At 37.0% G+C, this 24,825-nt stretch overlaps 1 protein-coding gene across 1 annotated transcript in view; it reads left to right on the top strand.

Moving 5' to 3' along the window:
* Window positions 1-23,097, top strand: part of RAP1B (RAP1B, member of RAS oncogene family) — a 72,883-nt gene extending 49,786 nt beyond the window's left edge. The window contains exons 3-8 of the mRNA XM_044980451.1: window positions 946-1,014; window positions 4,138-4,194; window positions 10,423-10,563; window positions 16,984-17,127; window positions 18,695-18,810; window positions 21,856-23,097. Coding sequence (XP_044836386.1) covers window positions 946-1,014; window positions 4,138-4,194; window positions 10,423-10,563; window positions 16,984-17,127; window positions 18,695-18,781 — 498 coding nt within the window. The 3' untranslated portion in view covers window positions 18,782-18,810; window positions 21,856-23,097. The remainder of the gene's footprint in view (window positions 1-945; window positions 1,015-4,137; window positions 4,195-10,422; window positions 10,564-16,983; window positions 17,128-18,694; window positions 18,811-21,855) is intronic.
* The last annotated feature ends 1,728 nt before the right edge of the window (window positions 23,098-24,825 follow it).

Consider the following 24,825-nt stretch of genomic DNA (forward strand, 5'->3'; position numbering starts at 1 on the left):
GAGCCATAACTCTCCCAGCATGCATGGGAACTGAATGTTTTGGGCTCCAGGATTTCAACTTTTTTATACGTGCTTTAGCTTACGTCCATGGACTACTGACCCAAGTAAAACCTTTTTCTCTGCAAAAAGACACTAAAGGGCAAATTTTGCACCAAGCCTGTCTTAAGTTGGCTTTGACATAGAAGGAATCCAGAGTTTATGGTAAAAGGTAATGGAATCTTCTTGGATTGGTATTGCAGTTTTGATGTTGAGTAGTAGTCCCTATGCTCTTAGGCACTGGGCTTTAGTCAAAGATCCACAAGTCAGACACCGGCATACTTCGGTGTGGGTCTGGCCTACACAGAGACCCTCAGCTTCTGTAATTCTCCCTACCCAGCTTACAGAACAGGCAGATGGGGGGAGCAAGACTTGGCCTGAAGTTCAGTGTTCTAGAAAATATTGACGGCCATTTAGTAGTCCAGGATACACATTTTGCATTTATAGTACTAATAAAATAGGTTGTAGACAATACAAAACAGCTCTTGAATTTTGTGTTGAAAGCTGTATAACTATACAACATGTGTATCTAACTAATTATATTAAGCTGACTTTTTCCCCCGGGATATGTAAGTAACTATTTCATAGTAATGTTAGTCTTTCAGACATAGATTGTGAACTCATTTGCTTTAAACAGTCATTAAAATGACTTATCCACTCTAACTTCGGTGGATAAATACATGTAAGTATTAGAACACGGATGTACCTCTAATGCATTTTGTTTACAATCTGGAGGAAATGTCTACCTGTTGTCTTATAAAATATCTGAATATGTATACCTAGATATGTCTGCCTTCACTAAATATAGGAATGTGCTCTTGGCAATTCTATGTACACTTCTAAACATATTCTATATTTTGACATCATATAAACATATTAGTTGTATAAGGGAACTTTTTTGTGTTGCAGACTGTACAGTTTGTTCAAGGAATATTTGTTGAAAAATATGATCCTACGATAGAAGACTCCTACAGAAAGGTAATGCAATAAATTAAGTGATACTACACTAATAGTACAAAACACGGATCATTTTTGAAACTCTAAAATGAACACGGTTTTAAAAAAATTAGCATCTGAATGGCAAGAGCATTAAACACATTTAACGTCACTAACTCATTTGGCATCTATGAAGCGTAAATATTCATGAGCCAATGAACAAGAACAAGTGATTATCAATATGGCTTCTGTTGATGACATAACCACCTTTTGAAGGGCCTATCTAAAGAGAATTGCAATTTAAGCTTAAATGTTTTACTGTCTATAAATAATAAGTTAATGTCCAATATTGGAGTGTTACGGTTGATGTCATGATACTGTGCATCAACGATAACACCAATTCAGTCATAAATTCCTTCATAAAATCCAAAGGCTGAATGCTCTAAACATGTCTAAAAGTTTAGGCAATTATTACACCCTACAGTAACACAGTTAGAAGTACTTGATCAAGATACTTGCAAATGGACTAGACTTGAGGTGTTCAAACCCATGTTGGCTGGCTCCAGCTTGGTAAGGCGGGTACTAACAATGAACTCTTTAAGAGCTCACCTTTTTTTATATCCTCCTAATAAACAAGTAATGTCCTTGCCAGTTGCTAACTTTATCTAAGAGCCAGTTTGGGGTTGACCCCTTTCCTGTCCTTGAATAGATACAATTTTAGGACTGGGCCTCCTTCAAGATAACATTGGTATAGTAAAGATTACATTCAGTTTTTATCATATATCACAAAACAACATCTATTTGTCTGTTAGAACCAGTTTGTAACTTCATCTATAATTTAGAGACCCTTTTTCACAGAAATCTTTTCTCATTAACCACATTCTAAGCTTAGCCTTCTCCCCAAAACTTGTCTTGTTCTAGATGCCATGTTTGTTCTAACTTTTGAACCTAATATTTTCAAGGCCTTGTTAAATTTTCCCCTATACTTTCAAAGCCCTTCCATGACTGCTAAAACCCCATTATTTTACTTAACTACAAAGCATACATTTTTCTTAATTTCTACATGGGAGGCATTGAATAGAGTAGGATTTGACTCCTACTGAAAGCTGTCCACAAAGGTGGGTTGGTGCCTAGTGTTGAAGTTGGGGTAAGTCCGGCTTGAGTCAGTAGTTAGTGTAGGGTGCATTAGTGAACTCATAAAACAGTGGTTCTCAAACTCTATACCATAATGAACCACTTGAGACAATTCATTATATATACTTCAAATGAAACATTAAAATAGCCTTACCTTGATGTGCTTTTAATAGGATGGATGAACATGTGTATATAGCTTATCTAGTTGTGGTAAGACTGACCCAGACAAACTGCAGTGACACGAGTATCCCTTGTCCTGTCTTCAGCTGGAGAGGGGGGGTAGGCCCACTTCTGACCTGTTCCCCATTGTTGTCTACCTCAACTCCCTATTGTCAAGGCACTGAAGCAGCTAGCTGGTGGCTTTGTGCTGGCTCGGTGATAGAAGGGGAATCACTGAGAGCGAAGAATATCCCAGACTTACTACTTTCCTGATGACCAGGTAGAGTCACTGTAGTGGAAAATTTTACTCACGTGAGATTTGTTCTAGCTCTAACTATACAGGAAATCTTTTCTTTTTAAATAAATGTACTTTTTTTTTTTTTTTTTAAATCTCAGCCTTGAAAGTAAGGGGCAAGAATTTCAAATCCTGTCCAGTAATTGTTGGACCCTCACCACTTCAGAGTGCCTGCAGTAAATTACACCAAAAATACTAGCAAGCATTATGAAAGTGGTGATATGTTCACTACTGCATGTATTTAGACTATTCAGTAGATCTCACCTTAGACTTGACATTTGCAAATATTTGAAAGATCCGCTTTCAAAAGAAACTAAAGCCAGTAGTTACTTTTATGAAATATGAAAGGGTTAAATGGTCTCAAGAAACAAATAAATTAATCTCTGCTTCTGTTAATGAGGGCTTTCAGCTAGGATTGATAACAAAAATTAACATCTTTCTGACTACATGTTGTCCTGGAATGACTCAGAATCCCATGGATTTCTTGTTCTCTAAATTGATCTGATTCTGGAAGTCATACTTAGTGTGAACAATATCAGTACGCTTCCCTCAAGCAAGGGCAATAGCAATGACATTCTAACTTGTTTTGTGGTTTCTGTGGTTCTGAAAGCATTGTTTTGGCAACTGCTGTACATGAAGTTCAGACTGTAATCTGCTTTAAGTATTAAACTGCTTTTTAAAACTTCATAATTCAATGACTACAATATCTAAATTATTTCAACATACTGTTGACTTGAGATTTCAACCCGAGATGTCTTATAAAGGAAATTGTGTTGAGTACACCACTTAACAGCATCCCTTCGTAGTACAATAGTGGCTACTGAAGAGGCCTTATACTCTTCAGAGGGAGAAGAAAATGGAGGAAATGTGGAAAAAAACAACCTTTCCTTCTTAGAGTTTTAAATTTGGTTCAGAAAGGAAACCTAAATTTAAACCGTCAATCATACATTAAAAAACTAAGTAGCAAGCTCCCTTAAATGTATCAATTTGCAAAACAACTCTGCCAATCCTCCTTCATGGGTGGAGTGACATGAGAAGCACCCATATACCTTGACAGAGAGAGATTGTCATATTATTTCACACTTAAAGCAAACTGATAAGTGAGAGATTACATCAGGGAATTTCTACCACCTCTCCATTAATCCAGTTTTCCCTTTTAATGATCATCAACATGCCACTTTAACTTTCTAGCTTTTGATCTGTGCTTTTCCTCACAAATATCAAGTATATATGCTTGCTGAGTGCCATTGAAGCAAGTACAGACTAGCTGTGTTCTCTGCTTATGGTAAACTGTAAAGATTTATAATACTCTTTAATATATGGGTAACATTTTCAAAAGTCCCTAAGTACTGCTTTCAAGAGATTTAGGTTCCTAAATCACTTAAGAGCTTCTGAAAACTTTTACCTTTATCTCCTGCTTTCAGAGTGCACAATCTTATTAAAAGCCAGGATCTTATTTTCCCTTACTTTGTCTTGTGTATTATAAGATTAATTGTAAAGGGAAACTAGTTGCCTATTTGACCATCTTTCTTGTTTTGAGAAGAAAAATTTTAACCTCATCTTTGTTTTCTTGGCAGCAAGTTGAAGTAGATGCACAACAGTGTATGCTTGAAATCCTAGATACTGCAGGAACGGTATGTACAACTAATTAGCCTCTGTATATATGGATCGCACTTAGGCACTTTTTAAAAATACTTCCAAAGTAAAAGTGGAATAGCAATCAGTGGTGGTACACTAGTTTTTAATCATCCGTTGTACAACACCGACCACATTTACCCTTCCCTACACATAGCTCTTCACTGACCAGTATTTAAGCAGAATTGGACGTAACACTGCAGAAAGCAAATTGTATGTTACCTATGATTCTTGCTTTACCTCATAATAGGAAAACCTAAAATTAAGAATTATTATTCTGAGGGATAATTCACCTCCTATGTAGGCATCTTAAATTTAGCCCAGAAGGTGGTAATCCTGATTTCTGTTGGGGAATTCCCTATACTTTGCCCTCCCCTGAGGTATGGTATTCTTGTTTTATTCTAGTCTCTTCTTGGCAGCCAAAGTTGGGCTTAAGTGGAGACTTGTGAGATGTATAGGCTTTGTACTGACCCTCTACACAGGAGTGAATTTCACCTTTATGGCCTAATCCAAAAACCGTTTTAGTGGACTCCCATTGACTTCAATGGGTTTTGGATCAAGACCCTTAGAGCAGACCCCCCGCAACAACCGTAACAGCAGACTGGTCCAGTAATGCTTCCCTGGGAATTAGCAGCAAAGTTCTCCTTAAATGTGTAAAATGATAGACGGATTGAGTGGCTTTTTTTCCAAAACCGGTAACGCTTTTATCAAATGTTGTGATCAAATGTGGTTGTAGCCGGATGATAATGAAAAGGCAGAGGCCTCACACAGTTGCATTGGCCTTCTTTTTGCTTTCGTTTTTCAACATTACTCATTCAGAGTTTTATTCCCCTTAAATTATTTCTCTTTAGCTATATTAAGTTTTGTTTTTCCTATGTTGAATCTAGTTTAACATTTTCCCCAGGTTTTTCATTCTCTGATTCTTTACTATTTCTGTCCACTGATGTATTTTCCCTGTAATTATGGACGCTTTGGATGTTGCATAATACACAAACTGTCCAAAATTTGTGCCGTACTGCTTCCCTCATTGCATCATCCTTATTCACTTCAGCAGGGAACTTAACGTCCTATTCATGTTACCTAGCTTCTGTTGGGTCTGGTCTTATGGTTATGTCAATCACAAGGTTTTTGGCACATGCTGCAGTCTTAGCACTACAATCTGTGTATTGTATGGTAAAGCCTTACCGTTATATAAGTTTCTCTACTATGGTGTTTTGGCTTCTACTTCAGTTAAATGGTTACCCCCTAAATACTCAGTTGTCAATTATAATGTAAATGGAGTATAATACATTCATTTATGTACCAAAACTTTAGGTTTAGGCACCTTCTTTTTAAAACACATCCTTTAGCATAACTAACTTGGTTTCATTGCTAAAATTGAGTTGAATACATTTGGCCGTCTTTTCTACTTTATCTACCTAAACCATGGCTTAAATATGGAACTCTGATAACTCAACACTTTTCTGTTGGGTGATTAATATCATGGTGACAAACAGGGTTTTTACTTGAATCTGCGAATTTAAAAACTCTTTCCCTTTTAGAATAAAGGGAGGAATGAGACCATCAAAGTGCTTGTTATGGCTGTTAAGCAATAAATTAAAGAACTGTTAACAAGCATAGAAGGGAAGGTGAATGGATGGTGAGTGGAGAAGCTAGTGAGTGAAATATGCTGTCTTTTAGATATTGAATAGAGGGGTGTGGATGGAGTTGTGAATATCCTGGGTAGATTAGGTTGTAGGTTTCTGAAATATTTCAATTATCTGTCTATATTGAGCCTATTTGAAGCTGTCTGAGTCATCTTGTTCGGTGTTGAATTCACGAGGGTGGCTGATTCTCAGGGCTTGTCCTCACGGACAGCGGTGCAGCTGTACTGCTTTAGTGAATCAGCTACTATACCTACGGGAGAGCTTCTTCCGTCGGCATAGTTAATCCACCTCCCTAAGAGGCAGCAGTCTACACCAGGAATTTTCCACACCCCTGAGCAACGTAATTATACAGAAGTAAGTACCAAGTCTCATTCTAACAGAACTAAATGTGAAAAGCTGTAATTGCGGGTATAGGAATTGTCCATCAGTATGAATTTAACTAAAGTGGAAGGAAGTGGAAGGAAGCAAGTGATCTGAATGGACCAAAGTAATGAAAGACATTTAAAAGTAAAATGTATAAGTGAAGTATCCATGTGGAAAGGATTCACTGTCCTCTCAAAAGGTGTGGAATAGCACCAGGATTTTTCAAGATCAAATGTATAATTTAATGTAAAAGATTGAGTTAAATCCTGCAGCTAAGATACTTCTAATGCCAGTCTTGTTGAAATGAGCCATGATATAGTGGAAGGCCTCAAACAGGAACTTATCTTCAGTATCAGCTTAATTCAGAAACACACGCTATTCATCTTCAGCACCCCCAAAATTGTAGAGATCAATGGTGTTAATTCCATAAAAGTGAAAACTTAACTTTATAAGAAAAGTTCCAACCTATTAGGTAAACATTTGACTTCAAAGTGGTACAAAATTAGCAGTTTAAAGAAATGACTGAAGCATTTCACTTTGAGTATATGTCTCCACACATTTCGGCTTGCAGGTCCCACACTGGATGCTGCAGGGGAAGAAAGCTAAAATTAGAGGAAGAGCTCAGTTGTAACATTGTATAAGATGGTTGGTTTAGTGTATGAAATGACCCAATAATGTCTACAAGCATCCACACAGGGAAAAATGCACTCCTTGTTACTGCTATTGATACTAACCTGAAAAAAGGACAGAACATTGTTCAAGTAGCTGATGACATCCAGTAATGCAGATAAAAGTGTAACAGATCTTTGCCACTTGCTCAGACAATGAAAATAAAACGAAACTTCTCAGGTACAGGAACTTCTGGTATATGGACGTTTAGCACACTATCCAAACCTCCATGGAGAAAGAAACATTTAATGTCCTAAAGCATGCAGCAGTTGTAGAATGACTTGAACTTCCACAGTGTGCCTCATACATAATGGCCCCTATTTCCTGTTGGTATTTGGGACTCTCTGGAAGGCTATATTTCCAGTCAACTACCAAATGGTGTCAGTTTACATGGAGCATGAGGACTCTGATCAAAATTTCACACTTTTTTTTTTTACATGAGACTACAGAGAGTAGAGTCACAAAAAGAACAGAGTTCTGCAGGTGCCAGATGTGTGTGGTGTTGGATGTGGGGTTTTTTTTGTTTGTTTGGTTTGGGGGCGGGGGAAGGGGGTCCATCTCAAAAGAAATCTCTGGATCTGATTAACAAAACTGGAACAATGCAAGCAAGAAAAAAATCATAAACTATGGAACCTCTCCATTATTTAGCCAAATTGAATGATAAATACCAATGTACTCAGTTTATAAAAAGGGTGATACAACAATCTACTGCACAGAGTAATCAAAACTACTGAGACAATCATTCCCATGCTAAATCCTCTGCTTAAAAGAATAATTTTGGGACAAGCTGACTACATGTAGTACGATAATAAAGTGCAATGACTTGTAATAAGCCAATAAAGCTTTCTTGAATTTGATCACATCTCGCATTATTAGGCATTTAGTGTGTATAAAGTTTAATCCCAGTGTAGAAAAAGTCAAGTTTGTGTGAGTTGACATAGCAGGAAAAAGGACTTTTTCTGTAGATAAACACCACCGTCTGGAGTCCTATGATGATTTTCCCAAGACCAGCCAGAGATGCTTCTCAGAAATTGGGCATTCCACGGCCTATATTGTCTAAGATTCTCAAAGATAGCGAGAGAGGGGAAAAAATGCCATCAGGCAAAGCATGTAGGGTCAAGGCAGCACTTATAAAGTGGATCAGAATTGCCAGAGAGAGAAATGCCCCCCTAAGTGGACTGTTGGGGATAAAGAAGAACTGGCAGTGGCACTGGGCGTTACTGACTTCAGGGCCAGCTCTGGCCGGTTTGAGCACTTTAAAAAAAAATGAGGGGATTGTTTTTAAGAAAATGCAAGGAGAATTCAAAGACGCAGACATTGAATCACATGAAGAATGGTTAGAAAACAAGTAGATTGAAATGAGGCATGGCTTTGCTGAAGACTTTTGGAATGCAGATGACAGTGGAATGAATTTTCAAGCCCTACCTGATGGCACACTCACCTTCTTAAATCAGACAAAAGAGGAAAGAAGTCTAAAGAGAATTACTGTTCTGTTCATCTGTTCCTTGACTGGTAAGAAAATGGACCTTTTTCATCTGGAAAAGTCAAAACTCACAATGTTTTAAAAATGAGACATCCTCCAGCCCTCTCTGTTGCCAGTGCAGCTGCCTGGATGATGAGGTATCTATTTGGTGAGTGGCTGAAGGACTGGGATTGAAAGTTTGGGCCAGGAAAGGAAAAAGATTTTTGCCACTAGTAGACAACTGCACAGCCCATGTGACAACAGATGTAGCACTGAGGAATGTCCGAATTGAATTCTTCCCAAAGAACAGAACTTCACCCTTCAACCATGTGATCAGGGAATTATCAGAACTGCCAAGGCATACTTTCGCAAGCAAATGGTTTGCATGATATTGCACCACATTGATGATGACGACAAAGCCACTGCAGTGGAAATTGCCAGGAAGATGTCTTTTAGATGCCATTCTAATGCTTGCAAATGCCTGGTCTGATGTTGATCCTTCAACAATCTGGAATTGGGGGGGGGGGGGGAAGAGAGAGGTCTGCCCATAGCACCCATGGAGAAAGCAATTGTTGAGCCACCAAGAGAACTCAGTGCGCACACATTTGGAAGAATGGATAGACATAGATGACAATGCTTTTGTTACACGTGTCTGATGAGGACATTGCAACTGAGATCAGAGACCAATTTGAAGTAAAACCCGAAAACAATGCAAGGCAGACTACTATGATGATGTTGAGGTAATTGTCCCATCCTTGACACAAAGAATGCGATGACAACTTTGACAAATGGCCTATTGTACAGGAGCTTCAAAGATTTTTTTTTAACCTCCTACATCACCTTGAAAAGGTGGTTAATGTTGTGGGTCGTGCATTAATCCAGAGAACACTAGACAAGTTTGTAATCACAGTGACTGTCTCTGCATTGTGCATTCACAGTGCCAGACATGCCATTCTGGTGACAGATGGTGACACTCCAAAATAAATATTTATGTGAGTGAATACTGTTACAGTCCATTTTGTTTTTACGTTTATATTTATGCTATGAAAGTCAATGTAATGTACTTTCAAACTGCAAAAAACATAAGTTTACAAATTTTGTATCTTTGGATCGTTAAGAGGTATATAGCTCTGCTAACTTACACTTTGTGTAAAGTTGTAACATGCTGTACAGTATCAATTGCCTTGAATAAAAGCACCAGCTAAATAATTGGATGATGAAAGTAGTATATTGCTCAGAATGTTGATATGGTTTTGTTTCCATATTGTATATGTTTAAAGACTAAAGAATTTAGTTATGGTAAATGAGATGTTTTTCCTCACAGGACTGCAGGCTTTCCTTTTGAACAACTTCCCTTTTTGGACTTGTATTATGAAATGAATAACACAGTACAGTAGAACCTCAGAGTTGTGAGCATCAGAGATGCTTTACAACTGACCAGGCAACCACGCACCTCATTTGGAACTGGAAATACACAATCAGGCAGTAGCAGAGACAAAATAAAAAAAAATACAGTATAGTACTGTGTTAAACGTAAATTACTAAAAAAAAAAAGGCATTTTTCTTCTGCATAGTAAAATTTCAAAGCTGTATTAAGTCAATGTTCAGTTTTAAACTTTTTAAAGAACAACCATAGTGTTTTGTTCAAAGTTACGAACAACCTCCATTCCCAAAGTGTTCATAACTCTGAGATTCTACTGTATGTGTTTATTTTTTTTCATTGAATAAAATCTCAGTAGGTTTCTTTTCACTCTGTTTTTTGGTATGAGAAATTACAATAGCTTTGCTTTGTCACTTTTCTGGCATTATAGAGATTTCTTGACAGATCCTAGAACTGTTATCAAATACTAGTACTAGTGCAAGTTATCTCCGTGTGTGTATAAAAAAGACCAAAAGTCAGATCTATAAGAATATCTGAGGACTATAATATTACGTATACATTGCACAGGGTAAGCTTTTTAAAGTGCAATTTGTGTTCCAAAAACTTCACCACTTGTGATCCTTGTCTGGCTTTTTGTGGACATTGGTGATCTGGCAGCTTCTTTAAGTAAATTCAAATTAACCATTGTATGTCTTTTTCATTACAGGAACAGTTTACAGCAATGAGAGACCTCTACATGAAAAATGGACAAGGCTTTGCATTAGTATATTCCATCACAGCACAGTCCACATTTAACGACTTGCAAGACCTAAGAGAACAGATTCTTCGGGTCAAAGACACTGATGATGTGAGCAGTCCCCTGTTGTAGAAAAAACTGATATTTAAAGTCCTCGTTATAAATGCTTTTTAAAGCTGTACTTGCTTTAATCAGATACATCACTGAATTCATTCCAAGCTTTAATTTGAAAGGCAAATTGACCAGTATGTGCATTGTACTGAAAATGTGTCTTCTGCATCAAGCAGTCAGGAAAAAAAAATCATATGCACTTTTGTATGGTGTCTAAGGTGAATCTGTCAAATAGTCTGTTAATCTTTTGCTTTTAAATACTCCATAAGTGTGTATATAAGCTTATTTTGACTAGTATATCTAAAACAAAAGTACTGCAGAAGACCCCATCTTTAAAGCTGCTGAGTTTGGTCTTACAATTTCAGTCTTCATTGTTGTTCTGTGAATGCTTATAACAATTAGCTATAACCCAATTTTGCTTTCAACAGTATTGTTATAAAATGAATATTTTAGCTGTAGACACATCTTAGAATTTCTTGCTTATTGAAAGATGTACTGTAATTGTTAATCAAAATGGGTCATTTTGACAGGTTCTTTTTTTGAGATAGTATTTGCAAGACTAAGCTTAGAATTACTTTCACACAATCTTAATTTGTATCCCTCTGTTACTAATGACTGGTCTTGAACATCTTAATGAGACTGAGCCTTTCAGCATTTAATTGGGGCTATATTACTACAGTACGGGAAGTACATGGATAATTTATCACTTGAGTGAGGGATAACTTTCAAAAGTTTTTGAGTTTTATTGTTTAAACTTGTGTTGAGGAGCAAAAGAAATTATTGCATAAAGGAAAAAGAGGTAGATTGAATGTGAGCAGCTGAGTAACAAGTCTTATTTTGAAGTATTTTAAAGGGGGTGATATCAACTAGTAACACCCTGTTCCACTTCCTTCTTAGAATCATTTGTTTTGTTGGCTCTGAAGATCATAATCTTGTTTACAGTAACAGACATTAATGGGGGAGGAGGGGTGGAGGGAAGCTACTTCCAGCTTTTAGTTAATCTATTTAATGTTCATGAGGGATCTTGACTAATCTCCCTGAATATATGTAGCTATATCTGCTACCACTACTGCATGGACCCAGGAGACACTGAACTCTTAAATTTTCAGGAAAGTTTGTTGTGGGTATACTACTACATGCACAAGATCTGGTGCATGTCTTCACCTCAGTTAATTCTCTTCTCTCTAATGGAACCCTACAAGCAAGTATCATCCCAGTGTCATGAATGGAGGAAGAACTTCATTTCTAGATAATATGAATCTTTTATTAGCATCCGAACCCGAACAAGTTATTTTTCTATTTAGCAACAAATGAGCATTGCAAGGAATTGGACGAAAACCCAGGCAACTCTAAGATTTTTTTAAACTGAGTCTTAATTAAAAGTGTCATGCTTTTATGGGCAAATAGGAAACATCCAAAGGCTGTCTGAGTGGTGTATTTAGAATAATTTGGTACTGAAATATGTATTCTACTTTTATAAACTCAAATCTGAAAGTCATTCAAAAGAAGTGGAAGGAGAAGAGCACTAATATAGAAGATGAGAGTTCCAGGTTGCCATTTTGGCTAAAAACTAATCCTCTTGACATGGTTTCATAGCTTTTTTTTGTTTTGTTTTTGTTTTTCCCCTGTTAAATCAAGATTGGAAATAAGGTGTAAATTTTTAACAGAGTAACTAACCATTGGAATAACTTACCAACAGTTGTGGATTCTCTATCACTGACAATTTTTAAATCTAGACTGGATGTTTTTCTAAAAGATATGCTCTAGGAATTATTTTGGTGAATTTCTGTGGCCTGTGTTATTCAGGAGGTCTGACTAGATCAGTGGTTTTCAACCTTTTTTTCATTTGCAGACCCCTAAAATATTTCAAATGGCAGTGCGGATCCATTTGGAAATTGTAGGCATAGTCCATGGACCCCCAGCATCTGCAGACCACAACTTGAAAACCACTGGACTAGATCACAACAATCCTTTCTGGCCTTGGAATCTATGAAGAGGGTGAGCTAGGTCTGGGTAAACTCCTCAAGGCCAGATCATCCAATCTGTATTCAAGTAATAAAACTCAATGAAGTCTTGCCTGACAAACTATAGGACTTGTCCTTAAAGTGCAGTTCCCCTTTGAAAAGTGACTGGTAAAATGAAGTAAAAAGGCTTCGTGGGGCTGTTTCAGTGCCATCTAGGTCAAATGTTAGCACTAGTAACTAAAAAAAACAAAAACTGTCAGCTGGCTTCTTTCCTCTTGTGCATCATCTCAGCCCTGTGAACTAACTTGTGCCCTCCGTGATGTCCTGTGTAACCCTGTATTTGGTGGGTTTTCACAGAGTAACTTGCCTGTAAATGGAGCTTAAAATAAACAATTCTACTGAGGCACTGCACAAGAAGGAATGGAATCCAGTTTGCTCTCTATTCTTGTTAGCTCTGCAGAACTAACCAGTTATGGAAGTAAAACTAACTGCTTACGTTAGTAAGTGGGTCTGACTTTGAATAGAAGGAGCAAATCTCTGCATTTTAAAAAGGTCACTGTACATAAAATCTCATTTTAAATGAATAGCTGTATTTCAGGGCTTTTCCAAGTGTATTTGAAAGGTACCTCAGGAAATCTAGTGGTAAAGCAGCTTCCAGTCTATACCAACCATATAATTTTAAAATGTGACGTGGAACCTGCTACACTGATCAGCTTAGTTCCACCCCCCCTTAATTCTTAGCCTCGTAACCTTCTCATCAGTATGTTTATGGGTTACTGCTTTTTATTCCACAAGAAGTGGGATGTGTGGAGGAAAAATCTGGGTTACTTTTTGGGAACTGAAGTTCTTCAAATAGGATGAATGTGTTAGGATTAGCTATCTGCTCTATTTGCTGTTCCCAAATCACTTCAGATTATTTACATCTGACAGATAATGGAAACTGAAGCGGGAACATGTCCCGTGTGTTTGTATATAGGTGTGGGGTGGCTGGCACTCAGTGTGCATCAAACTTTCCTGAAACTTAGTTCCCAGCAACTCCTGGGTCCACTAGCAGTGTGCACAGGCAAAGAGTGGGGATTATGGACATTACCCACTTTGAAAACTCCAGTTACAGGTAAGTAATTCAGCTATTTGTCATTAATTCAAGGTCAGAAACTAAGTATGTTGCATAAGCTTGGTTTCACTTCAGATACTTGAATAACACAGCCTTCTCTGAGTGTTTGCCCCATAATGCATTATTGCAGTCCTTTTAGGAAAGAGATACTTGGGGGAAGACAGAGCAGTGCAGAAGCAAATTTTCTCTGACAAGGCTAAAAGAATTTGGCAAACAGCTTTGAGTAAATTGCATCAAAACTGTTCTCTCCACCAAATCAGTTGGAAAGCTTAGAATGCCATAGCTAAGTTCCACAGCCATGTATTTTCTACCAAATGATAATATAAACTACTTTTTAGGGCTGTCAAGCAATTAAAAAAAAACCACATGGTTAATCCTACATTTAATCGAACTGTTAATAATAGGATACCATTTATTTAAATAGTTTTGGATGTTTTCTACATTTTCAAATGTATTGATTTCACTTACAACACAATACAAAGTGTACAGTGCTCACTTTATATTTTTGATAACAAATTTGCACTGTAAAAGAGTATTTTTTCAATTCACCTACTACAAGTATAGTAGTGCAATCTCAATAATGAAAATTGAACTTGCAGTTTTTTGTAGATAATTCTACATCTGTATTGAAAAACAAACCATGTAAAAATTTGGAGCCTACAAATCCACTCAGTCCTACTTCTTGTTCAGCCAGTTGCTCAGACAAACAAGTTTACATTTGCAGGAGATAATGCTGCTTGTTTACAGTATCACCTGAAAGTGATGATAGGTGTTCGCATGGCACTGTTGTAGCTGGCATCGCAAGATATTTATGTGCCAGATGCACTAAAGATTCATATGTCCTTCATGCTTCAACCACCATTCGAGAGGATGTGCATCCATGTTCATAAGTGGTTCTTCTCGATAACCATCCAAAGCAATGCTGACCAACGCATGCTCATTTTCATCATCTGAGTCAGTCAGATGCCACCAGCCGAAGGCTGATTTTCTTTATTGGTGGTTCGGGTTCTATAGTTTCTGCATTGTAGTGTTGCTCTTTTAAGACTTCTGAAAACGTGCTCTACACCTCATCCTGCTTAGATTTTGGAAGGCCCTTCAGATTCTTAAACCTTGAGTCGAGTCATGTAGCTATCTTTAGAAATCTCACATTGGTACCTTCTTTGCCTTTTGTCAAATCTGCAGTGAAATTGTTCTTAAAACGAACAACATGTGCTGGGTCATCTGAGACTGCTATAACATGAAATATATGGCAGAATGCGGGTAAAATAGAGTAGGAGACGTACAATTCTCCCCCAAGAAGTTCACTCACAAATTTAATTAATGCATTATTTTTTTTAACAAGTGTCATCAGTTATGGAAGCATGTCCTCTGGAATGGTACCCGAAGCATGAAGGAGTATATGAATGTTTAGCACATCTGACACGTAAAGACCCTGCAATGCCAGCTACAAAAATGCCATGCAAACTCCTGTTCTCACTTTAAGGTGACGTTGTAAGTAAGAAGAGGGCAGCATTATGTTCCGTAAATGTAAACAAACTTGTTTGTCTTAGCTATTGGCTGAACAAGAAATAGGATGAGTGGACTTGTAGGCTCTAAAGTTTTACATTTTGTTTGAGTGAAGTTATGTAACAAAATGCAACTTACACACACAAATCTACATTTAACAATAGAGATTTCACTACAGTACTTATGAGGTGAATTGAAAAATACTATTTCTTTTGTTTGCCAAATATTTGTAATAAAAAATAAAGTGAGCATTGTATACTTTGTATACTTGTAATTAAAATCAATATTTGAAAATGTAGGGAAAAAATCCAAAAATATTTAAATTTCAGTTGGTATTGTTTAACAGTACAATTAAAAATTGCAATTAAGCGAGATTAATTTTTTTGAGTTAATCGTGTGAGTTAACTGCCATTAATCAACAGCCCTACTTTTGTATTTTCCAAGGACACTCCTAATTTTCTGTTTTGCAGTTTGTCTTTTGCAGAGGGGGCAAATAAGCCTACCAAAAAAAAAAAATTGGGTACAGTTGTCATGGGATAAGAGGGAAGATCCTTTCATGGATTTAGAACTGGTTAAAAGACAGGGAACAAAGGGTAGAATAAATGGTAAATTTTCAGAATGGAGAGGGGTAACGAGTGGTGTTCCAAGGGTCAGTCCTCGGACCAATCCTATTTAACTTATTCATAAATGATTTGGAAAAAAGGGTAAACAGCGAGGTGGCAAAGTTTGCAGATGACACTAAACTCCTCAAGATAGTTAAGACCAAAGCAGATTGTGAAGAACTTAAAAAATATCACAAAACTAAGTGATTGGGCAACAAAATGGCAAATGAAATTTAATGTGGATAAATGTAAAGTAATGCACATAGTAAAAAATTACCCTAACTATACATACAATAAGATGGGGGCTGATTTAGCTACAACTATTCAGGAAAGAGATCTTGGTGTCATCGTGGCTAGTTCTCTGAAGACATTTGTGCAGCGGCAGTCAAAGCAAACAGGATGTTAGGAATCAGTAAATAATGGATAGAGAATAAGACTGAGAATATCTTATTGCCCTTGTATAAATCCATAGTACACCCACATCTTGAATACTGCGTACAGATGTGGTCTCCTCATCTCCAAAAAGATATACTGGCATTAGAAAAGGTTCAGAGAAGCGCAACTAAAATAATTAGGGGTTTGTAATGGGTCCCATATGAGGAGAGATTAAAGAGGCTAGGACTTTTCAGCTTGGAAAAGAGGAGACTAAAGGAGGATATGATAGAGGTATATAAAATCATGAGTGGTGTGGAGAAAGTAAATAAGGAAAAGTTATCTACTTGTTCCCATAGTATAAGAATTAGGGGCCACCAAATGAAATTAGTGGGAAGCAGGTTTAAAACAAATAAAAGGAACTTCTTCACACAGTGTACAGTCAACCTGTGGAACTCCTGAGTTCAAGTTCAGTAAGGGTGGGAAACTTGAACAGGAGTTGTGTGGTCTCAACTTGTAATTTAACCAGTCAAGTAGTTTTTTCACTAGCTGAATACAGCTGGCAGTCTTCAGTCAGGAGAGGCCTTGGAGTGAATAGCTTGAGCTGACTTAATAAAATGAACTCACTTGAAGTATTTTACACATGTGACCAGATCCTGGGATAACAGTTCAGTTTACAGTTCTGTAACCTGATCATCTTCAAATCAAAATGACTTGATGCAACTGTTAACAAGTAGCACAAAAAATCTGCTTCATGTAAGATACCAGGTTTCTCTTGTGCTGCCCTTTTTTCCGCATCGGTTGTAGTGATTCAGCTTCTGGCTTCAACTTTATATATAAATTAAAATATCTTCCTATTTAGGTGCCAATGATTCTAGTTGGCAACAAGTGTGACTTGGAAGATGAAAGAGTTGTGGGAAAGGAGCAAGGACAGAATCTAGCAAGGCAATGGAATAACTGTGCATTCTTAGAGTCTTCTGCAAAATCGAAAATAAATGTTAATGAGGTAAGGCTTAATACCTTATGAAAAAAACAAATGAATTGCTTTTCTAACAACTTACTGCTTCTTGCTGTCTTAAAAACAAAATTTTGAACTTCATGTTAAAGTCCCTTAGATTTCAGTGGGCAGAATTGTACCCTACAAGAAATTTTACATTATCAGATGCTTGTAATCAGGACTTACCTAGCTGTTTATACCTAGCTTCCTAGTTATAAACTTATGGCTTTGGGCTTGCAACTGCTTTTATTTCTGCGTGTTACAGATTTTTCACTGAACATGCAAGCATTTCATTATTGTACTCATGTGTTCATTGAAAACACATTGGGTAGAACACTTGTTCTTGCTTTTTCAAGTTTTCTTTACTCTTGTGATAGAGATGGAACTACAGGATAGCTTCTTGGAGACCAGTAGGGAGTATCCCTGCCACAAGAAATGTCTTGCACAAATGTCGTTACCAATTGTGTTAATATAAATGATCTTTTGGGGTCTTGTAGGCCTTAAGCATATCTAATTTTAAACTATATCATAGCTAATATCTGTGTTTTTCCTATTTAGAATTTCTGGAGACTACCTGTTAAATCCATTTTCTTAATGGTAAAAGTAATACATTTTATTGGATTAGATAGAATTTCATGCAGTAGAAATGGGTAGGAATAGGCTATTTCAATGTGGAAAATGCCCAGGAAATAACTACTAGTGCAGCTACAACCTATGAACTTGTTGCAAGACATTCAGAGATTGAGAGGAGATGATATTGGGGGGGAGAAGAAACCTTATTTATAAGTGAAGCACATGCTATTTAATTGTAGTATGAATTAGTGTTCTCACGAAATTCCAGTCCTAGTACAATTCCAATTAGATATATATTCCTACACTTTCCATCCTAGTTTATGTATTTTTTTGTTATGAGCTTTTCAATTATTGCCACATTTTATCCCTGAGGAAGCTGCTGAATTAAACTTATTTTGATTAAAAATCAGGATAGTACTCGGATATTAAACGAGTTATTAAATTAGACTGATTTTTTTTTCATATATTTAAACACTAAATTGATCTTATCAAATGTGTAACTTATACCCAACTGGTTACAAAGCATGTAACATTCTAGAATATACAGTAGAATTCTACTATAATCTTCTTAAAGGAATATTTTCCCTTTAGGAGGAGTAATTCTATAATAAGTACATAAACTGCTTATTGCTCAATTTTGTCCACTGAATTTGACCTGAACACTTAATTACAAATCAGAACGATGCATATAGTTAATCATGTTGGAGTGTGAAATACAGTTCAAATATATGTGGATACAGGAAACTTTGCCTGCAAGACAAGCTGCTCTTGATACTAAGTGAAGTATTATACCTTACTTCCAGTTAACTGAGAAAACCTTGGCAGCTTTAACTAGAGGAGGAGGTAGAAAACAAATAGGTACCTACTCATATTTTAAATAGGTCTCAAAACATGAAGGTTAAATGTGCACATTTTTAAGTGAACGAATGCATGAAAAGCTTAGAGGCTGAAAGTCAGAGAAGTGGCTTAAATTGCCTAAACTAAGAAGTTCTTGTGTTCACAGATCTTTTATGACCTTGTGCGGCAAATTAACAGAAAAACTCCAGTGCCTGGAAAAGCACGCAAAAAGTCATCGTGTCAGCTACTTTAATTCATAGATGTACTGTAGCTCTGAGCCAGGTAAGCTTGCTCACTTACTTTCTTAATTTTCTCAGCTTTTTTGTTGTTGTTGACCTACCACTGTTTGTTTTCAAAGGTTCAATTATTCAAGTAATAGGAATGCAAAATAGGATCAGAGACTTTATTTGTTTTAACATAGAAATAAAAGTATTTATTTATTTGAAATTGGAATGGCAGAGCCCAAAAAACCTAAGTCAAATGCAACGGCATGCGTATAAGAGATGCCTCTGATGGACCAAAATCTTTTGCCGGACTAAAGAAACAACCTTGCATACACATCAGAAAATGTAAATATCATATGAGATATCTTAAAGCATTAAATGTAGCTAGCCAAAAGTAGGCAGGCTTGTATGAAGTCTGATTAAACAAAATGTATCTTACCAACAAAATAATTGCAGTTCTGGAAGTCTGTAGTATACTACTGTACAGCTAAAATGTCATCTTTTGCTTTGTGATCTGCTGTAAATATGTACGTAGGCTTATAGAATGTGTTAAGCTATTTTTTTTAACAACTTGCTCTGGACTGTAAGGTTTCCATAACTTAAAAACATGTCCTGATAGAGGAGTTAGTCTTTTAAAAAAAGAAATACGTTGCAACGTGTATATTTGGAAGCGAGCTATTGGACAATCATGTTTCATATGTATCAGGCCTTGAAACTTTTTTTTACCTAGAGCTATTGGTTTACTAGATTAACTTCTTTTAGTGTGACAATTAACTAATGCCTTATATATTTTAGAAGGCTAAGAGCAAGCTTAAGCCTGCACTTTTTTGGCAAGATTTTTGAGAAATTGATGAGTCACTGACATCACAGGGTGTCCTCAGATTTCCTTTTTCCTGGTCACTTGCATTTTCAGCCTGGGTATGGAGACAATGCTATACTCTCATGGTTGTCCTGTCATTGGACAACTGTCACCTGTTCATCTTGATTCTTTCATGTCTGTTGTCCCCCTTCAGTAGCCTGTTCAAATGGATAGGATTGCATTTCAGTAGTTCTATTCTTTCTCAGTGTTCTGGTACAGGATTGTCTCATCCCTCCCACTCAGTGTATTTGAAGCTTATGCGGGTGGAGGGAGTTTTGCTGTCTGAGCTATGGTATCATTAGTACAGTGATAACATGCCGACCTGTCTTAAAATTCAGACAGTGCATTGTCTTTTTTTCTTTTCCAGTATCTGGCCAAAAAACAGTCTAGGCTGAGTGAAGTGTCTGAATCCAAATAAAATTTGAGATTGTTTGGTTCCAGAAGCATCTGGAGCACCAGATTGGCCCAAAAAAAAAAAAAGTAACCTGATGGGTCTGGACCAAAACCCCAGATAGCTGCCCCTGAACACTGGTAGAAGTGGCAGTATTCTATGCACTAATAATAATCCATACCCTAACTGCACGGTTTGGGCTCATCACCAGTGTAAACTACAAGCTGGTACAGAAGAAGTGAAAGTTAATCTGTTTAAACTCAATCGTGTAGAGTTTATCCAGAAATCAAGGAACGGGAAAGATTTTTTTTTCATGGCTGAGTTACTGAAATTTTAAACCTGGTGCTACAAATTGGGGGTTTGGTACTTGATGCTGCATAGTCTCACCACTTCAATCACTCTACATCAGAATCCCATGGTTTACAAAGTTGTTATAGCAAATGATTGAGACTAGTGTTTAAGGTCATTTAAATGCATTCTGCCTATATTTCCCTAATCCCATTAAGTTCACACTGACAAATGGTGTGCCTATGGGGGCATCAGCAGCCACCTGGGGTTTTTTTGGGGGGGGGGCAGTTGGGTTTTTTGCCTGTCGGATTTGTAAAGACATTAATTAAAGTGTCAGATTGTAGTTCTGCACATGACTGCACTAGCGACTCAACACAGTAGGCAGAGCACATTGAAAGAAATGTTTAAAGGAAAACTTAAACTCCTGGTTTTCATTGCTTCTCAATATTTAACAAGCAAGGTATAAAGATAGAAACTATACTTAATTTACACTTTTATTTTTTAATAAACCTGGGGTACTTCTTTGGGTAGGGTTTTTTTGTTTCTCTTGCCCATATAATGCTACGTTCCCATTTCTAAATATATCATAAATTCTCCATCTGATTAGTTTTCTGAAACTCTTTAAAAGAGGCAGCTTCCAGGGCTGTTTTCATTGAAAGGGTGAAAGTGAAAGGTGTCCAGATACAGTGAATACCCACATACCTTTGGAGTATTGAGGCAAAAAGGTCAGGTAATACACTTGTACACAAGTAATAAAAATGCACTTATCAAAACGTAGTACTTTTTTTAAATAAAACTTCAGTTTTGGTGCCACATTGGCTGATTGGCCCATAAAGTCCCCCTTTCTTACAATATCCTCATCAACCAATCTGACTTCCTTTTCTAAGGTCCCTTTTATAACTAAACTGTGTTTTAATGTACTTGTAAAATTTTGCTTCTGACCAAAATGCATTTGGAAAAAATCTTTAAAATCCATTTTGTTGGGCTTTTATACTAAAATCGGTTCATGAACCGATTTTAGTATGTGTGCTATAAAAATAATTCTCAGAGCCCTTTTAACAATTTTTTATAATAGTCTTCCATTATACCTGATCCAAAATCTGTGAAATGCATCATTTCACATGACTTACAGAAAAAAAAAATAAGTTGCTGGTATAACTGTGTGTTACAACGTTTAACTTTCCAGCGTGAAAACTGAGTCCTGTGTTTCCTAAGCATGTGCATGAGCTGTTTCAGACAAAATGCAGAACTTTTTGAGAGCTGATTTGAGGGGGGGGGGAAATGTTAGTACTAGGTAATGGATATTTATACTTTTTAAAAGGGACATCATTTAAATCAAACTTTCTACCTATTGTTGCAAATGGCACCTAAAATTACTACTGTGTTTCACTTTTAAATTTCATTACATTTCAATTTGATGTCACTGTGTCTATATACACTACTTATTTAGGGTCTTAGTAAATTTTGAAAGTCGCATTTAATTCACCTTAGTTACACTGAGATGCAGAACTCTTCAGTCCTAGAAAACTGTGCTTTAATACTAATCTCCTGTTTCATCGTTGCAGGTCTGAAGAACTGTTGCCCAATTCAACAGTGCCAGCATTCCAACTTTATTAAACCTATCAACATTTTAAATGGACTTTCCTGTGGTGGTACCCTTTAAGAAGTGGATGAAAGCTACTACATCAGTTTGCACATTCTAATCACTTTCCAGTGTCACGAGAGATTTTTACTTATAAATATTCTAAGTGTATGCAACTGGTAAAACCAGAGCCTACATCCAGTATTACTGATAAGAGACATTCATCCACCAATGTTGTACATGTATGAAAACTGTGTACTGTATACTTCAATAATCCCCATACTTTCTATTGGAGAGTACAATAATGTAAATCCTAAAAGCACCACTATTTTAGCATAATAAAAGAAAGTCCAAAGAGCTCCTATATAGACTACTCCAGATAACTTTGCTTCATCGGTATTTGTAGCTTATTGTAACTTTTTTTAAAGAAATACAGGATCATCATCATCATATTATACAAAACCGCTTTGATTAACACAACAGCTTTAGTTTTTTAATTTTAGGAAAAACCTGTGGAGACAGTGATCTAGTCTTTAAAATAAGAGTCTTTTCAGTATGTCTGACTAAAGACATTGCCTTTAATATCTGTTGGGAAGGAAATGTCCAGACTTTTCAACCTTTTTATTGTATGTTTCCTTTTCCTTGTTTACATAGGGAACAATGTTTATAGTTGTGTGTACAGTGGGGGTCTACAACAAGAAGTGTATATTTTAAAATGATTTTTTTAATGATTTAACAATTTTGTAAATCATTTTCAGGCTTCTGCAGCTGTAGATTCTCACTGTTAATTCCCTTGCTTGCTCATGCATAAGTGTATTTGCAATACCAAATATACAGGTTTTAGTACTTTTGCCTGTTAGTGATTGTTTTACATGTGTAACGTTTTGGTTGAGATGTTAAATGGTGGAAGAGTACTGTGGATGTGAATGTGGGAAGTAATTTTAATCATGTGTAATTGGTCACAGGGCCTAAGTTGCAGTAATTAACTTTTGCTGATTTATTTAACAATGCCTTGTTGCTTTGTATGAATTAACGTTTGGGTGTAAAGATTGTGTGTATATCCAACAGGGAGCCACGGTATTTAAATTGACCAACCTAATGTTACAACTGCTTTGAGGTGGCCAAATGTAAACTAAAAGCCTTAATTAAAAGTGGTGCAATTTTGTATGACTTAGCATCAGTAGTTCAATAAATTTGGATTGCCATGCAAGGGCTTGCATTACAATTATCTACTACTTGAATGTTTTGTGTAGTGTTTTAACAGTGCCGGTAAATATGGGTTGAACAAGTTTAAACATAATGTGCATTTTGCACTGTGAGGCTTCATAGATCTTAAGATCAAAAGGGACCATTATCATACAGTCTGGCATCCTGCATAACACAGGCCATAGGAATTCATCCAGTTTAATATGAGTGGGTAAGTGCCCGTTGATGACCAGGACTACAAATGTTGTTTAGTGTTACCTAGGCGAGGGGTGGGGGGGGGTGTTCTGTTTTTTCAGAGCACTAGTGGTACCACATTGAATTTTTTCTTTCCCTGTGTAAAAAAACATTTACTAAAGGAAGCAATCTATAAAAAGGGTTTTTGATGTTCAGTGGCTATTTTGGGGTACTTGAAAGTGTTCTGTAACTATTGTTTGACTTTTTATGCAATGATATCTCTAAAATCAGCATGTTATGGCTATAAAGTCTCTATGAATGAAGTGGACTAACATACTGCTTCTTTCTAGATTAAAACATACTTCTATTTGATCTTGGGCAAACTTACTTATTGTAATGAAATTATCTATGCCATGCTAGGTGCAGAATTAGCTCTTACACACACTTTAAAAACTTTAAGGTTGCAAAGTCAAGCACTCAGGAAATAGAATTAAGGTTGCTTGTGCCACCTTAATTCAGCCCCTTGTTTGCATATGCATTATGATCATCCTTTTACATGACAATCACATACTGCTTTTTTCCACAAGACCCCTGCCTCAGTCAGTGCACAGAATAGATAGTGCTCACTAAATGAGTATAGTATCATAGAATATCAGGGTTGGAAGGGACCTCAGGAGGTCATCTAGTCCAACCCCCCTGCTCAAAGCAGGACCAATCCCCAACTAAATCATCCCAGCCAGGGCTTTGTCAAGCCTGACCTTAAAAACCTCTAAGGAAGGAGATTCCACCACCTCCTAGGGAACCCATTCCAGTGCTTCATCACCCTCCTAGTGAAAAAGTTTTTCCTAATATCCAACCTAAACCTCCACCACTGCAACCTGAGATCATTGCTCCTTGTTCTGACATCAGGTACCACTGAGAAGTCTAGATCCATCCTCTTTGGAACCCCCTTTCAGGTAGTTAAAAGAAGCTATCAAATCCCCCCTCATTCATCTCTTCTGCAGACTAAACAATCCCAGATCCCTCAGCCTCTCAAGTCATGTGCTCCAGCCCCCTAATCATTTTTGTTGCCCTCTGCTGGACTCTCCAATTTTTCCACATCCTTCTTGTAGTGGTGGGGCCCAAAACTGGACACAGTACTCTAGATGAGGCCTCACCAATGTCGAATAGAAGGGAATGATCACGTCCCTTGATCTGCTGGCAGTGCCCCTACTTACACAGCCCAAAATGCCATTAGCCTTCTTGGCAGCAAGGGCACACTGTTGACTCATATCCAGCTTCTCGTCCACTGTAACCCCTAGGTCGTTTTCTGCAGAACTGCTACCTAGCCATTCGGTCCCTAGTCTGTAGCAGTGCATGGGATTCTTCCGTCCTAAGTCCAGGACTCAATATTTTGTTTTAGCCTCATTGTTCAACGTGTGTGGCCTCATGCCATTAGTACTGCAGATTATTCAAACTCTTAACTGAAGACTGAATTATTTCTGCATGGGCTTTTCTATGGCCCTCATCACTGTAATATGAGTGTTTCACATACATTAATTTTATAACATCTCTATGGGGTGAGGGAGTGATA

This window comes from Mauremys mutica, chromosome 1 (genome assembly GCF_020497125.1).
Source record: "Mauremys mutica isolate MM-2020 ecotype Southern chromosome 1, ASM2049712v1, whole genome shotgun sequence".
NCBI classification, from domain to species: domain Eukaryota; kingdom Metazoa; phylum Chordata; order Testudines; family Geoemydidae; genus Mauremys; species Mauremys mutica.